The sequence below is a fragment of the Equus quagga genome, chromosome 4 (assembly GCF_021613505.1).
Source record: "Equus quagga isolate Etosha38 chromosome 4, UCLA_HA_Equagga_1.0, whole genome shotgun sequence".
Lineage (NCBI taxonomy): Eukaryota > Metazoa > Chordata > Mammalia > Perissodactyla > Equidae > Equus > Equus quagga.
The window spans coordinates 50,136,055-50,154,259 of record NC_060270.1 but is presented as its reverse complement, the minus strand read 5'-3'; the positions used below and the strand labels follow the sequence as shown (position 1 = coordinate 50,154,259).

The following is an 18,205-nucleotide window of genomic DNA, read 5'->3' as shown; positions in this document are numbered from 1 at the left end:
CAGTTTTGTGGAACGGCTTCAACTGCACATTCCAATTGAAATTCTGAGGATAGACTACAAAAAGTGCCCGGATTTAAATTATTTTCTATCATCAAAAGGGCAACTGGATGATGGAAGTGTTAGGGTGATAGTCTTTGCCCAAGATGCTACTTGTCAGACTTATCCATTTACCCATTCCAAAACATTCATTTGGTACCGTGCTGTGCTGGAACTGTGCCAGTTGCTAAGGCTAAATATAGATTGAATGAGACCAAATTTCTGCCCTCAAGGAGCTTAGAGTTGAGTAGTGATGACAGACATGGTAACAGGCACATGATAATGTAATAAAATAAGATCTAAGATGAGGTTAGGAAGAGTGATGACTGTTAAGAGTTGAGAAGTAACTGGAATTGGGCATGCCAATCTTACAGAAGTGGGCAAAATGGGTGAAGGGGGTCAAAAGGTACACACTTCCAGTTATAGAATAAATAAGTCATGGGGGTGTAATGTATAGCATGGCGACTATAGTTAACAATATTGCATTGCATATTTGAAAGTTGCTAAGAGAATAAATCTTAAAAGTTCTCATCATGAGAAAAAAAAGTTTTACCTATATATGATGACTGATGTTAACGAGGCTTATTGTGACGATCATTTCACAATATACACAAATATCAAATAATTGTGTTGTACACTTGAAACTAATATAATATGTCAATTATACCTCAAATTAAAAGTGAGAGAAAAAAAAGAATAAGCCTTTTATTTCAATTCTTCCTTGTCATTCACATTTATTTTGATTATCACCAAGTTCTTCACAGTAAGGTAAGGATCAAAATAGGGAGGATTTCTTCTCAATGGTTCTAAAAACTCATGAAATGATGAAACCAACAGGTTCTAAAACAGTATTGCCCACATTTCCATTACAAAATAAGCCAAGAGAAAACCACACGGAGAAGTGGATGGTTTCCCTGTCATGTAACTAGCAAAAATGTATTTCTGCTTGGTCTACTTCACTGAAAAAAGACTAAAAGTTCTACTGTGAACCAGGTGGAGCTGCTGTTATGCCAGTGAAACTCCCACCAGCCTATAAATGGCCAAACCACAACATTTATCTTCCAGTTTGAATTGAAAGTTGTGCCAAACAGACCAGAGATAGCTCTAGTTGACCTCAGAACGATGCTGTATTTAGAGGGAAGACTGGCGAGATCACCCTGGAATCTCCAATCTAACCAGGGGTCGTCAGAGAAAGTAGCAGTTCTGCTGCTTCCTAGTGTCCCACAATACTCAACACATCATGGTCCTTTCCCAAGTAATATCCACGTACACCTACGATAGTCAAAGAAACTTAATCGAAAGCAAAAGTAGCAAAGAAAATTTCAAGAGCTGTATTTATATGGTGAAAAATAAATCTCAACAAAAGGAGCTATTTATTCATCAAGGTGCTTCATGAAAAGGAATGCCAAAAACTCAGGGATTTATAACTTCATATTTAGTAGTATATGTATAAAATACTTTGCTTCCTAATTCTATCAACATTATACAAAATGACTCTGACTGAGATTCAGGTATTATTCTTCAGAATAAATAAATTCTCAGTGATATTGTTTTGTGCTTTTGCTGATCATTTTATGGATTTATTCCAATAAATCTTTAGTTAATTGCTTGTTTTAGTAGGTTTTAGCTATCATATATAGCTAAGTTAATAGTTTTCATTAAATATAGCTAAGTGAAATGAAATCTTTTGGCATTATATTGCTTAAACCTCTGGATAATTGATTGAAATATCCATTTTTCACAGCACTGTAGAATCTCAGAGCTAAAGAAGCCATCTTATCTAACATCTAAGATGCTCGTTGACTCAAATATATTGTGGATCAATTCATGTAAACCTGTATAACCTATGACTGCTTGAGAGGAAAAATTGGAAATGCCATAATTCTATCAAAAGTATATAACGTCAAGAAAACCCACTGGAGGCAGGAAAGATACCTGAAGTCTGTAGGATAATACACAGTAACTTAACGAGCTTTGTGCTGTTGTTGCCTTTGTGGTTTCTGTTGCTATTGTTGTTGCGTGGATATATCTACTTCACTCAACTTTTTAAGATTCATCACCACTATTAAATCTTAGCAACTACCATCCAACATATGCCACAAACCGTTAATCATTTAGTCAACAAGACTCCTATATGCAAAGCACCATAGGGGGTCACAAAGAAGAATAAAGTAAAATTGCTGATTTCAGAGGACTTACAATATAGTCAGGGAGATTAGACAAATGCCCGGCAAGAATGCACTTGTATAATATAAAGCCACATGAGTAGAGTCAAGTGAATGGTACAGAAAACAAGGACTACAATATTGAACATTAAAAGTAATATTCTTCTTCTTTAAGAGAAAACTGAAGTGGAAGATGGCTAAAAATTCTAGTTATGATGAAGACAGATAATGGAGAGGATTGTGAAACAAAAGGTTATAGACTGCGGCCGAGCCTTGGAGAGGTAATGACTTTTAATTGGATTGAGTTTATCATATTTGCAGAGGTACAGCAGACACAGAAGAAAGGATTAGAGTGATTTCCACTTTCCATTATTTGGCATAATGAGAAAACAGAGGGTGGTCCGTATCCCTGGTACATATTATGAGCCATAGGAGATGCTTAACATGTCAGTTTTTGGTAGCATTGAGCTCTCCTAAATAAACACATTTATTTGGACATAGTTAAGTCAAAATAAGTCACCTGGAAAGAAAGGCTACAGGTCATTAATTTACATAGTACAAAGGATTTATGAATTTTTAAATTAACGCTCCTGGATCTCTATACCATTTCAAACAGTAGGGTATATCTACATTTTTCTTCAAAGTATAGCTAGCTTAAAGGGTCAAATGAAAATACTTGGCTGAAGAAAAAGCAGCTGAGCAGATTTTCTTTCTTCTAGGTGGAAAAAGAGTGCGCTAAAAATTCTTCAAAGAAACAGCATTATATACATCAAGGGAAAACACACTTGCAAAAACTTGTGTAAATATGTGGTGAGCCATAAAAGGATCGTGCAATTGGCACACCCCAAATTCAAGTGAGCCCAAGCAGGAAAGGTTCTTCAAGCACACCTCCACCAAAACTCCACTGCACTATAAGGTGATAAGGGCAAGGAGCCCGGGGGCCTGATTCACTGCAGAATCCCCGGAATCCACCAGAGTTTCTAGCTCATGATAATTCAATGTGTATTTGTTCACTCAAAAACGTCACACAGCACACAAAGCAAGCCAGATGTGCTGGAAGTAGTCAGTGGTATCTCCTTTTCCTTCTCTAAATTGGGAAATTCTAAAATAAATGTGCAAAAGCCATCACACAAATTGTGTCCTCAGTCTGTTTAAGGATGCAGTAAAAACGCTCCACTGAAGGAAGGGAAAGTGCACGCTGAACCTGCATACACTTGTGCACACACACACACTCCAAATGCTCAGGCTGCTAATAGATGAATTTAATCAAACAAAATCAATTCAGAATTTGTACCATGTCCTCCTCACATTGCAACCTCCTCAAATCTATCTAAAAATAGACAAATAAAAAGTCCCTACAAGGGTAACCCATATTTTTGCCTCTTCCTCAAGATCTTTACTGAGTCTTCCAGGAAGGGAGATTGGTAAATCAATATCAAATGTTGCCAACTAAATCTGATTCTGCCAGCATACGTTGCAGCATCTGGTAAGAACCAGCCACACCTTGAAGCTTGTAGAATGTAAGTTTCATGAGAATAAGGACTCTGTTTTGCTCACCGCTGCATCCGCAGCACTAAGCACAGTGTCTGGCGCACAGTAAACGGTCAATAAATACTTGTTAAATGAATGAATAAATACAGGAATAGATGAATGCAAAAATGAGCCTTCAAGGAGTTCAGAGACTAGAGCAGATATCCCAAACCAGGTTGTGCATCCAAATTTCATATGGAGCTTTTATGTGTGTGTATGTGTGTGTGTGAGGAAGATCGGCCCTGAGCTAACATCTGTGCCAACTTTCCTCTGCTTCTTTATGTGGGACACCGTCACAGAGTGGCCTGACAAGTGGTTCTAAGTCTGCCCCTGGGTTCTGAACCTGTGAACCCAGGGCCGCCAAAGCAAAGTGCGCAAACTTAACCGCTATGCCACCCAGCCAGCACCTGGAGCTTGTTTTTAAAAATACAAACTCAATGGCATTTCTGGAAGTAGCAATAAAGAATCCTTACTCATACGATAGAATCATTCTTTGTAACATCTCCAGTTTCCTATTCTACAGTCTCAACCCACAATATCACAAGTAAAGTCAGATAATCCGTAAACCACAGACCCATCCAATTTCTGTTTAAACCAGAAGACCACACTGGATTGAAGTCCACCTATTATGTGACTGCAGGGAAGCCCCTTAATCTATTTGAGCCTGTTTATTTATCCATATCTGATGTTTGCCCAATAAGGTACATGGAGATGTGCTGTAAGTTTAAAAATATTCATCATATTTTTAAAAATTGTAAAATATCAAGTTGATAATTTTTGTATATTGATTACATGTTGAAATTTTGGCCATAATAGGTCAAATAAAATATATTAGTAAAATTAATTCTACCTATTTCTTTCCACCTGTTTTAATGTGGCTACCAGAAAATTTAAAATTAATATATAGCTCACATTTATATTTCTATTATACAACACTAGTTTTTTTAAACATATGACACAAAATTGTAGCAAGAATCAGAACAAGTAATGCACTTGAGCATCTTTTGTAAACTCTACAGAAAAACACAAATGCTAAAAGTTATCATTATTATTAGGAGAGGTTCTCATGTCTCTAGATCATAAGTGACAACTCTTAAAAGTGTCTTTCAGGTCTACCAGCATTCAGATAACAAAAGGTGATGAAGTGGTTTGAGAACAATTCATTCTCTACCACTCCCCTATCAATAAATCTCTCAATAAACACTTGAAACCAAACGTAAAGAAAGACCAATGTGGTAAGTGACATGGTACAAAAAGTTGAGTTCATTCCAGAACACTCTCCTGCCGGGACTTCTGTGATGATGCAGGAGACAGCCTGGACTGAGTAAGGTTGGAGGAGGGTTTATGTTTGAAAGAAGTCTTACTGGCCAATGAACAATGAGCAATATTTGAAGATGGGAAAAGATAAACCTTTTTGAGGATTTCAGCCCAAGTTGCAGAGGGGAAGAAAAAGTCATAGGATTAATTTATCTCTTTCCCTATCTCTTGAGTAGGGCAGTTCAACTCTTTGCACAAACATCCCATTCCAACACTTCAAAAAGAATGTGCACTTTGAAACACCTGGCAGATAAGAGAACATGAAGAACTTTCTTGCTGCTCTTCCATTATGATGGTGTACTTGGTGAACTTCGAAAAACACTTCCTAAGTCTGGGCTGATGGATGAAGATGGAGACAGGTACTCCCAGGCTGTACACGCATTACGCCACCCTGATAACATTCCCAAGAGTTTGAAGAAGTTCAGTAGGCAAGGAGACAGGCACACCCACCCAGAGTTCTCCCAAAGCTCTATTATGCAAAAGTGAGGAGTATCCAGGGTTCCTTTCCAGGGGTAGAAAACTGAACTGTCACATGCAGTTCATTCCATACTCTTACCAGATCACGCCTCTAGATAGTTATGAATATTGATGGATGTATTTACTGCAATGTAAGGCAGTTGCTAACCTAACATTCCAACCTTTGTTCCAAGCTTCGTATCATTTTCTTTCAGGCTGTTGATTTTGGAGTGGCTGTGTAATCCTAGGGAACTGCTAGCAAAGAGTGATCAATCAACACTTTGAAAGCTTCTGGTTCATCCCAATACCTGAGAGCTGCTTTGATAAATAGGGTTCTGGGGACTGTGTGAAGTTTACCGTTGTGAGAGTAAATACATGTAGCAACATAGCAGGCTATTGCTCTTCTTTTTCATTTATATTTAAACAAAATCTTTTGTTTACAACAAATCCCCACTTGCCCTAGGATTATTCTGTTCCAAACTCAAGTCACTAAAGCTCTATGTACACTTACATTAATGTTTCCTCTGTGGACGTGAAGATTGCCACCCACTTATCCACATTTGGGCACACATTAATAATAAAAATAGAAAAATTCCCTATATCCCATTTTAAAAATCTAGATGAAAGCATTAAAGAACATATCACACTATTGCTTTCATGGATGAGTGTATGCTGCTGAAGGTGGGCCATTCTCCCAAAAAAGTTTATCCTGAGTTATCAAGATTGACACTCATTTTAGAACATTGGAGGGTTAGAGCTCATCAATTTTCTCCTCAAAATTTGGCCACAGCTTTCTGGAGACCTCAGAAAGTTCTTTCATGATTGGTCATAGACAATTTTCCCATCTTTTGCCTTTAATGCATCCTATAATCTAGCCACGATAATCTATTCTGTGTCCATGAATATCCTGTGGAATTTGCTTTCTCTGTGTTGTTTTCCTTGACACCTTTCTGATCTAGAATGCCCTTCCTTCATTCTCCATTCCACTGCTCCCTAGTGAGGGCCTGCTACTGTTCTGAGAGCTAGTGATGGAGCAGTGAGCAAGACCAACAATGTCCCTACTCTCATAAACCTTATAGCCTGGTGGGTAGAATGAGAGAGGAAACCAACACATAGATGAGAGAATATGAGATAGTCTTAGTGCTGAAGAGAAAATAAAACAGTTTGAAACGTGGGAGTGAGTGACTACTTTAGATAGGGAAGGCCTCCCAAAGGAAGGAGCATTTAAGATTTATATACTGAAACTCTTTCAGATCCGCTGTAGATGCCATCTCATCTCAACTAGGTTGAGCTCCTTCCTTTTCGGATCCCAGAGAATACAAAACAGACCCCAGAATATATTTTTCTGTCATTTACCCTGGTGCTATTATGGCTAGTTATGTGGGTTTTTTTAGGAAGATTAGCCCTGAGTTAACATCTGCTGCCAATCCTCCTCTTTTTGCTGAGGAAGGCTGGCCCTGAGCTAACATCCGTGCCCCTCTTCCTCTACTTTATATGTGGGACGCCTGCCACAGCATGGCTTGACAAGCAGTGCATAGGTCCACACCCGGGATCCAAACCAGTGAACCCTGGGCTGCCGAAGCAGACCCATGCAAACTTAACCTCTGCACCGCTGGGCTGGGCTGGCCCGGCCCCCTGTGGTTAGTTGTTTTCATGTCTATTTCCCCATTTTGATTTTCAACTACTTGAGGGGAAAGGCTATGTCTCAATTATCTTTATACCCTCGCTCCAGTGCTGTGAATACAGTAGACGTTCAAATTCATATTGAACTAATTTTAGAAAATGCTAATTATGAGGAGTTTCACCCTGGAAAGCTGTTCTTTGTACCTCACCTAGCCCTGACTCTTAAACAGATTTCAAAGGAAGCTGTTATCCACAAAAGTCATTGCTACCACAGGAGAAGAAGTATTTTCTGGGAGATTTCTAAATTATTGGTCATTCAGAATACTGGCCTAAGCAAGCGACAGCTGCCAAGAGCTCTTCCAGAGGAGGTTAAGGTGTGGAAACAAGGATCTCTTCCAACAGATTTCATGTAATCACCCCTTGGTCCAAAAGGAGAATTCTCAAGTTTCCTGTTGAAAAATGTCCCCTCAAAATTGAGGATTCCCTAGATGAAAAGAATCAGAAAGAGGGGTTTGGGTTAATAAACTAGAGCACTGAGCTGAACCTTGCACAACACAAGCTGCATTTCCCAATAGCCAGTGAGAGTGAGCACAGAGTTTGAAAATCCTACCAGAAAGTTTTGGTTTTTTTGTTTCTGTGTTTTTTAGAAACACTTTGCTCTTTTGTTCTGGCCTTAAAGGTTGTGCTCAATAGAGTCTTCCATTCTTTAAGTGATATCTTTAAAAAGAAAATAAGTACATTGCTCAAATGTAAGAATTAATAAGACCGATTTTAAAATGCCCTTTTCTGAAGGATCCAAATGTTCTTACTTAGTTGGGATCCAGTTATATTTAATTTAAATTTCTAATTTAATAAATGAGCCCCCTACCCCAAAAAGGAATGCCTCCAAGTATAGACTGAGGTAGGATAAATACGCCACATTCTATTTCAAACACCAAGAACAAGGTAAGTATTTTCCCTGCTGCTTCTCTGCCCTGTAATTTGACATCCATTTTAATGATGCTTGCTTTATTGCTTGTCAGAAAAGTGAAATAGCCTGTCAATTTTATGGAGTTTCTCCTACCTTTTGGATGGTTATATTACATTTTGAAATAAGTGTATGGCTTCCGTCTCCCCCTTTTTTTTAAACCTAAATGGTGCATGTGTGGGTTTGGTAGTTGGCTGCCAGTGGAATGAAGTCATAATTTCAGGAGTCCAAGAGAATAGATCAAAATCACTCCAACACTTTCATGGATGGGTATATGCTGCTAAATGGATGTTTATCTAGAAAAGTCATCATCTGGCATGCAGCATAGCAAATGTTCCTAAGCAGCTAACTCATGTATACTAAACAAATTTGGCTTGGCTGCTGCGAGAGCTGCCCTGTGGAAATTCTCAACATACATTTGTTTGATTGAGCCGTCATTCCCAGTTGATCTGCTGATGATCTGTGTCACTTTGTTTAAATGTCCTGGTGTGTTTTTTTATATATATACAGTGAAAAGCCAGTATGTTTCTGTGATGGATTAAATAGAGGTGAAATTTGAGAGTGACTCCTGTTTTTGATTCCTGTGTTCTCAGACAGGTGGGTCTGGAATGATCAAGAATGTCACATTCAAACACAGGGGAAAATATGGAGCCCTTCTGATTTAAAACACATTACTGTTAAGATATTTTTGCTACTGTGTTCTCCCAGTACAAGAAGCTATTTAGGATTCCCCATCCAAACAAACACCATATGGGTTAATTCTCAGCATCCCTTTCAAACGTCCAAAAACAAAGAACACAAAGCTCACAGCTGGGAAACGCAGTTTGAGAGAAGTGAGCAAAGCCCATTTCTGACGTATGGATTCAGAAATCAAACACAAGGTCAGGCTAGAACCAAAGCTCCAGATCTCAAATATCCTAGTAATGGTTCAGATGGAAACCCAACACCGCAGTGCCATACCATGTCTGAGGCACTAATCAAGCGACTGCCTGTTTGCTCCGTGGTTAAAGCACTTCCTCCAGCTAATCTTGCTAGATAGGCTCTCGGCTTTAATAACCTATGGGGTCTGCTGTTAAGTGTGGGGATCTGGGCACCATCAGCACTGATGTCTCCACTCTGCCAAACCCCAGACAACACGTGATGCACACGCACTCCCTCCCCTCAGCTCCTGCGGATGTGGTAGACCCAGGCCTTAAGCCAGGACCCCTACCCAAAAAATATATCCCTCACCTGACTTGCCCTCATACATGAAATTCCCCCCAACTTAGTATTATACCTTTGGCTTAAGACAAAACCATCTCCAAGAGTCCTCATGACGACGGATAGTTTGTTCTCTTTGATATGCATTTAAAAAATCTGCTGTGGGCCATGCAGACACTGAGTTTACACTCTGGAAGTCAAAGTGACTGGCCCATTCCAGGCCACAAAGAGCAACAGTCCATTAAAGAAAGAAGACATGAAATTAAAAATATAGTATCCACAATCAACAAACTATGTATGAGGTGCAGAGGAGATAATAATTCATTCTGTCTGAGGGTGGGAAAGGTTAGGAAGGGCTGCCCAGAGATGATGACACCTGAGAACAGTGTGGAACAATAAAGATTGTTACCAAGGAGTTTCCCAGAGAAAAGACAAAGGAAGAAAGACCATTCTAGGAAAGAGAAAGAGCACATTTAAAGGTACGGAAGTATGAAACAGTTTAGTATGCACATGAGACTAAGGGTTTCTCACTACTGCCTGACTTATAATGGGAAATAAGTTAGGTAGAATGTGGAGAAAGAGGCAGTGAGGAGCCAAATGGTCAAAAGCCTCTATGCCATATTCTAGAATTTGGCCTGTTTCCTATTCTGAATACGGCGGTAGTGAGTGGTCTTAGGGAGGAGAGTGGAAAGATCAGAGCTGTGTTTTAGGGTGGTCATTCTGATTCAAAGATTAGGAGAAATTTAAGAAGAATGATACAGAAGGCAGATGGACCAGTCAGAGGCTATTTCAATGGTCTATGAGAGAGATTATGAAGGCTTAAAAAAATGGCAGTGATAGTGGAGGATGGAGAATAAGAAAGAGAAAGATTTGGAAAGTAAAATTGGGAGAATTTAGTGAGGGAGTGGGATGGGATAAACTAAAGCCCAATGAACCAATATACTATATCCCGAGTTAGTTTATCAGTGATCAGTAAAGACTGCCACTGGGAGGGAATGGGACACACACGGGGGATGAGTAGAGAGGATGGAATACCCAACACTGAAGGAGGAGCCCTGGGCAGCCTGGAAGCAGGAAGAGAACTCTAGGGACTTAGAGAATGATGGCACTATAGAACCAAGGGGCTTTTCCCTTGATGGAAGACTTCATGAAGTCAAAAGATCAGCATGGGGACAGGAAAAAAAAATGTCATTCTTGCAGGTACAAATAGAGAAAATGGCAGGTAAGGCATTCAAGGATATCTGCATTAGGTCCAGCAGACTCTTAAGGAATATTGATTCTGAAACAAGCCTCATTCCTTCAAATTGCTAACTATACTTTTAAATGTCGATCACTCTTAACTTCCTACACTTCAAGTTGTTCAATATATTTCGGGAATCCAAGCTTCAACTTAGATTTAACTTTATCCCTGCATTTGAGACCTTTGAGAAAAAATAAAATTTAATGCCAATAAATCTAATTAATTAAGATAATTTCTAAAACCCCACATGTGAATATACAGGAAATCTTGAAGTCAACATTTTCTATCCAGTGCCCTTCTATGCTCACCCTTCACTCCCAGAACTCCAAACCCCCAGGGCATATGGGGGTGGCTCCACAAGCCACATGTCCTTCAGTCTACGTGCTTCCTTCCTCAAAAGTGGCTGATCTGTTTGGCATTATTTACTTGTGTACTTTCTTACTGGGAAAAAAAAGAGAAAAAAGAAAACACTGAGAAGGGAGCAGTTGGGTTTTATTTATTATTGTTTAAGATTATTTTAATTTAGGTCCAACATCTCAGGAGTCTCATTGCAATGGGTACAATAGATATCAATAAAATAGCGTCACAGTGTGTGTACATATATTCTTCTATTTCCTTTTTTACGAATCATATTTTCTCATATGCACATAAGGCAAATCCTGTCAAATTGCAATATACTTCTAAGCATTCTGCTTTGGATTTTCATTTTAAGAAATATAAAAGGAGGAAGAATGAACTAGACGACACATTTATTTTATGGACTTATTTGCACCATCCAAAAGAGAATGACAATAAACTCCTTTTAGGGAGGGTGTATGTTTACCAGTTGACTATCATCGAAAGTAAATCAAATCAAATCAAATCAAGTGAAATAAAAACAAGATAGCTGAGACTCTATATTAATTTACATAGCCTAAGTAATTAAGACACAGATCAAAAAAAGCTTATTCTTCTTTTTTATTTTTTTATTTTTATGGATTTTGAGATTTAGTAATTTCATTTACCCTCTAAAACAGAAAAGGCAAATTTTAAGTACATTTTCATAACCAATAAACATCATAAAATTGGGATTTATACGTTTGGTTATATTGTGTACACACACCTAGATTCGACACTCTCACTAGTTTCCTGAGAAAAACCAGAATGGAAGATGAGTAAAAATTTACACACTCGGCTGCCAAAGTTCTTTGCTTGGGAATTGAAAGACGAAATTAGTCATTATTGAGCAACCCAATGTTACACAGGCCTCTCTAGCAGACTGGCTCTGAGATCATATTGTAATAAATGCTTTTCTGTAGAACTAGACACTATTCTCCTAATTCTGAAGTTTTGAAAAATTTTTTGAAAATAAACAAAAACCACATTTCTTTCTAGGTTCAAAAAAGAGTTTGAGAAAAGTTGCTAAGGATATAAGGAATATATAATGAGAGTTTTATTGGTCGTTGCCTCCAAAACACACACATATACACACACACTCACACACACTCACCACAACAGAGTCTTTCCTTATCTGAAATGTCAAAACCTCATCCATCCCACAATGCACACACAGAAGGAAAGTCACACAGCAAACAATCCAGAAAGTTTTAAAAAAAATTGTTAAGGCCTACAAACAAACAAACAAACAAAGATAAACTCAAAAGAAATGAGAAATAAACTCCAAACAAACCCAGCAAAATCCAAAGCAAATACTCCAAAAACCTTTCAAAGTACTGCACAGTGACTTCCTGTGGGGCTGTTGGAAGGGGAAGCCCCCAAGTGCGGGCTGATCCAAGGGGTTAGCTCCCCTGCAGCCTCCTCCGCCCCTCCCGCTGCCAGGCTTCCTGGAGCCCTGCCCTGCAGACCAGAAATCTCCAGGCAGAGCAGGGCTCTGGCCACCCCGCCGGCCTGGTATTTGGCTCCTCCGTCACCCAGTGCAGAAGTATGATGGATGATGATGGATCACAGCCTTGCCAAAACCGTGTGAATTTCCCAAGGCCGCTGATTATTCTAATGGAGCCCCCAGAAGAAGCACAGAGCTTCACAAAAGCCTCCAAGGAAACCTCCCATTCCCCTTGTCTGCCTGACACAGACCCCACTAAATAAAGCAACCTGGCCCTGATACGGCCTCCTCTCTTTGACACACGGCTCTGGGTCTCCACACTCATTGTTCAGTGATATGATTTAGCCTTGAATGAATTTTTAATGAACACCCAGAGTTATAGCACAGTGGACAGGACACTCCCGCTTCTCCCAGGGGAGCAGAACAGTTTATGAACGCTTTCAGGTCACAGCTTTTCTAACGTTCTCTTGCTCTGCTAGACAATATGCTCATTAAAATTTTATCTATTGTCTAGTCTCTCTCTCTCTTTAGAGAGACTAAAGGGTCTCTGAGAGATATAATTCTATAAGGTAAAGTCACAGTTAGAGAATTTGTTCATAACAGATAAGTAGTGTCATACTATACCTACACAAGCATGAAGGCATTGTAATAAGGAGGCTATAAAAAAAAGTGTAGTACTACTTAATTTAATTGAGTTGCGAGTTGTTGACTTATTTGATTATTTTTTTGCCATATAAAGTCACAGCTTGTGTAATGGGAAAAAAACTGCGCCTTGCAGAACAAGGGTTCAGTGGTTGCTGTTGGCCTCTTGGAATGTTCCAGATCATTGCAGACAGAATGAATAGTACCATATGTGTCCATAGAACTTCAAAAATCAGCCATATTTAGAAATATAGCTGGTGTGCTTGCAGCAAAGAATATATCCTTTTAGTCCTTTTTAATGCTTACTATGTTCCAGTTCCCAATGTTTGGCTACCTAACTCTCCCGCCCCCCAAATATCCTGCCATTTGAATTTTTGAAATCACTCAGAATCTGCATAAATAAATGAGAAAAATGTTGGTTGTACTTCTCAGGAGTGGCTCCAAAATGTCTGCATCAGAAGAGCTTATGGAAATGAGGCTAATTGAACAAGGGTAAGGAGAGTGGGTTGAAGTTGTGTTTACAAGAGCACTTTGCGTAAGAATAAGAAAACGTCAACTGAGTTTATCAGATAATTGAGGAAGAGTGTGGAGAATGGTGAAGATTCTGGCCTACCTTGGAAAGATTTCCCTAGCCATGGTTTGGCACCACTACCCACACCTCCACCCTGCAATCACGTTTACTCACCTCACATGTGCACTTACTTTTTAAAATTTTTTTCTGATTGTGCATCTTTAAAGACTATGATATATTGAAATAGTTCTTTCTGACAAACAACTTTTAGAATATACAACCATAATCTTTATTTGCTAAACAAGACAAGTGGATAAATAAGAACAACAGATGAGGCTTCTAGAAAACCCGGATCCTATTCCTGGCACTGTCACTAATTAACTGGGAAATTCTGAACAAGTCTTTTCATCTCTCTGGGAATCTATTTCCTCGTCTGTAAAATTACTGAATGCAGAGAGCCCCCAGGGTCCCTTCCAACTCATATTCTATGAATCCATCAATCTCTGTGTGATTGTGGAAGTAAATTCCTAGAAAGAGCCACATCTATATAGCTTGCTTTGTGCCATAATCAGCATAGCACCATGTGCATATAAATTCAAGAAAAGCCATTGAAGGCTAATGAAGATAGCATTTTCAGTTCATATTATGAAGTTGGCTTGGATAGGGTCAATGAGAAGACGAAAGTAATAAAGTTTTATCTTTTACTGAATACCTGCTAAGTGCTAGACTGACACTCTGTTATGCATTTTACATCATTACCTTATTTAATCTCCCCCCAAAAAACCGACTGCACAAATAGGTAGTAGCCCCATTTGACACATAAAAAAACTAAGACTCAAAGAGTTTACGCATCTAACCCATGGTCCCCCAGTACACCCACTCTGCTTGGGCCCAGACATAATGTTCCCATACCATTCGAATTTGATTTTTTTCTAATAGTTTCATCACCTCCTATCACTTACAGTACCCAAACTATCAAAAGACAAATAAACTCATTAAAATTTGACAATAACTCCCATCTTCCATTCTTTCCCAACAACGGACTGCTGACTTCTTGGCTCTGCTTCATTCCCCTCTGGAAAGATGGCTCAGTTGCTTAAGAGCCAACTCTAGCTACTTCTCTAAATCAGGGTTTATACATGTTTTGTTAAGAAAATCGAAGGCAAACGTGTTAAAACATCATAACAATTTAGAGCAAAAACTAGTCATCATCGTTTACTTTACCAATCTGCAAAAATTGTTTTTGTAACCTATTATTACTATAATACGACGCTTGTTTTAATTATTTTGATCAACGTCTAATAGGACGTGTAAGCAAAATAGAAATTGAAATGTAAGCCGCAACACAATGCCTTCTTGACATGTTGGCAATCTTCTCATGAAGGGCGCGCTACTTATATCTCAAGTACCTCAAACTATTGCAAAATACTTTATCATTCATAATCCAAAATAATGCCTTTGGAGATATTCCTGATTCCTACTTATGATTCCGGTTCAAAATTAGGATTACATATATATATAATACCTATATCTGTATGGAAACATTTACATAGCTATGTTATAATTTCTACAGAGGTGATGAAAAAGACAGGTGACTTTTATATTGTTCTATGTAATCAAATCACCATTCCTCAGGCTCTTCTTTATGGGAATCCATTTCCTGATGGTTTGCCAGAATGCTATCACACTGACACGCAAAACCCAAGTTTGGGTCTGCCCATTTATTGGTCTCAGAAATTGACCATGTTTGGGAAAAGCCCAAGATTTGGAGATCTGCACCAACAAAGTTGTTAAAATCAAAGAGCAGGATGTAGTGTGATTTCCATTGCTTCAGTCAGAGTCTGCGAAATGCCAATATTCTGCATATCTTCAAAGAGCAGAATCTGTCTCCAAAAACCATACAAAATAGCCCAGTACAAAGGAAAATCCTTCAAGATCTTTGCTATTGAACTACAACCAGAAATAAGAGGAAAACCTCTGAGAACCGTAGAAAAATGACAGCTATGAGAGGAGGCCGAGCATGCCACGAAATGAGAGACTTTTTGCTGACAGATGAGCACCTTTGAACTCTAACCCAATAAAAGAATTAGCACTCCCAACGTATAATCAGTACAGCAAGCAAAATATGTCAACACACGATAGGCAGGATAATCAATCGACATGCGCGGGAGGAAACAGCCAGACTAAATAGCAACCCAGTCCCACTGAGCCAGACAGCCCTTTCCTGCTCCTTAAATTTCTCATACCACAGGGACGAGGAATTAATATGCGATAAAGGAAAACCCCTAAGTAAAACAACACAGCAAGCCTTAAGAGAGCGCACTAAGAAATGATCCAGGATTCTCCAAACTCAGGGTCTTGATGTTTTGATTTTTCTTATACGTATTTTAAGGGTCTTCCTCTAATCAGATAATAGAAACTTCAAAATTATCAACCACAGCCCATTCTTTATTCTCCCTTCCCACGCAGATTTCAGAAATAATAAAAGGAGCAGGAGCTGTGGACATAAACAGAGCTGGCTTTTAATCCTGGTTGGCGTATGCTAGCCATTGACCTCAGGCAAGTAATTTAACCAGGTTGGACCTCAGGTCTGTATTCATCTGTAAAAAACCAAAGAATAACATTTTTTTTGAGGAAGATTAGCCCTGAGCCAACATCTGCCGCCAATCCTCCTCTTTTGTGCTAAGGAAGACTGGCCCTGAGCTAACATCCATGCCCATCTTCCTCTACTTTATTTGTGGGATGCCTGCCACAGCATAGCTTGACAAGCAATGCCATGTCCTCACCCAGGATCTGAACTGGCAAACCCCAGGCCACTGAAGCGAAACATGCAAACTTAACCTCTGCGCCACTGGGCCAGCCCCCAAGAATAACACTTTTTTAAAGGGGATTTTATAACAATTAAAAGAAACAGAATAGGTAAAATGCGTTCAGTAGTACCTAACGTGAGTAGACAGTCATATTCAATAAAGGCTTAGAGTTAGCAATCCCAGTCTCTGTGTGACATGATGCTTTGACCTCTGTGAGCACTTAGGAGATGTAGCAATGCCCACATATGTTAAACAATAAGCTCACAGGCCAAAAGAGAATACTGTAGTTTCAGACATGCATAAGAGGGGGAGAAATAACCTAGGTTTGAATTCCCTAACTACTGTATATTGGCTATGTGACAGTGGGAGAATCACCCAATCTCTCTGGGTCAAAGTCATTTGTAAAGGTGGACAAATCGTATCTCACCAACCTGTAGGCCCACACTGAGAAGAATGACGCACGGTTCCTTCCAGCTTTAGGTCATTAACCGGAAATTATCTGTCGCTGGTTTACCTTATCTCATGCACCAACTTGATAAAACCAAAAAGAAGTTACTTCAATCTCCAAATCTACATCCCTTCAGGAATTCAAAAGTGATTCTTTCGTTTTCTTTTCTTGCGTTTTCCATTTATCCAAAGGAGAGTCACTAGTTGTTTTCTCTGCATAAAATTACGTAGCAAGTCTGCAGGATTTTCACAGTGTGGTTGGCATGGTTGTTGGTAGTAAGTGTTTTAAAAAATTATCCCCAGCCTATCTGGCCTCAAACCGCAGGTGAGTATGCTTTGTAATACCTTCCACTCGTGCTATCTATAGTTCGGGATTCCACCTGCTTTAAACTGGATAGCTCTGTGTAATGCAATATTTTACTTTTCACTTATCTCATTTTAAATATATTTGCCTTTCAAACAGATGCATTGCAAGAATGGCTGTTCAACCATGCATTTTTAACCCTCATAACTGCGCTGTCATGACTTTAGCAGCTCTTTAAAGGGCAATTTTCTTCACTGACCATGGCAAATACCATTTGAATTAGCTAACAATTTCTCTTTGGGTTCATGGATAGAAGGGCATCCATCCCATTGCAGCTATGCTGATGATTATAATTTTAAAACCACTTGGAGGAAAGCAACTTAAAGTCAGAGAAGTAGAAATTCTGTGAGGTTTTCTAAACAACTGCATAACTTTGTTCTTGTGAAAAGAAAATTCTCTTTTCTGATATGTGTGAATATAGACAAATTCAGACATTCTAGTTTTTATCATTCACTGATGCTACGGCTACAAAAATGAAATCTGAGGCCTAATTTGCCTCAGAATTCAGAAACTGAAGTGCTTTCAGACTGCAACAATAAGTCATTTTGCACGTTTATTTTCCATGCATATAGGACCCACCACTCTGCCATGAACATGTCAGATGAAATCCAAAATGGCTTAGCACAAAAATTACCCAAAGAATGGCCATCAGAAAAAGAGTTGTGACAATGCAACTATGCTAAAATAGTACTTTCACTTGAATTATATTTGCATTAATTTGTTTCCTAATACTTTTTGGAGAACTTTGCAGAGAAAAGACTGGGCTTTTGTCTGGTAGTTTTTAAAATATCAAACATTTGTTGCCCATCAGCTATTCCTTCTTGGATGTGACAATGTGATAGAATAAAGGCCAACTTTTGTTTTGGAATCCCATTGACATGGCCTTCGGCAGCGTACGAGACCTGTTCTCATTTATTGTGTCTTTTGTACACTGACGCCTACTTATAAAGAAGGGCAATAAGGGAGCCCCACGACAATGTCACAACTTTTCCCCTAGAGTCTGAGACCTTGTGGTTTCAGTAACATACAGCATGAGTAATACCTGTTTTCAGAGAAGAGAAGAAAAGTGTTAGGC

The 18,205-nt window shown here is 39.0% G+C and overlaps 1 protein-coding gene across 12 annotated transcripts in view; it reads right to left on the bottom strand.

Annotated features, from left to right (window-relative positions):
• Window positions 1-18,205, bottom strand: part of MECOM (MDS1 and EVI1 complex locus) — a 533,910-nt gene that overhangs the window by 287,017 nt on the left and 228,688 nt on the right. The window contains exon 1 of one of the 12 annotated variants that reach the window (XM_046658719.1): window positions 10,843-10,891. The exons of the other annotated variants lie outside the window; for them this stretch is intronic. Coding sequence (XP_046514675.1) covers window positions 10,843-10,876 — 34 coding nt within the window. The 5' untranslated portion in view covers window positions 10,877-10,891. Of the gene's footprint in view, window positions 1-10,842; window positions 10,892-18,205 lie in introns of those variants that run through there. 12 annotated transcript variants of the gene reach the window in all.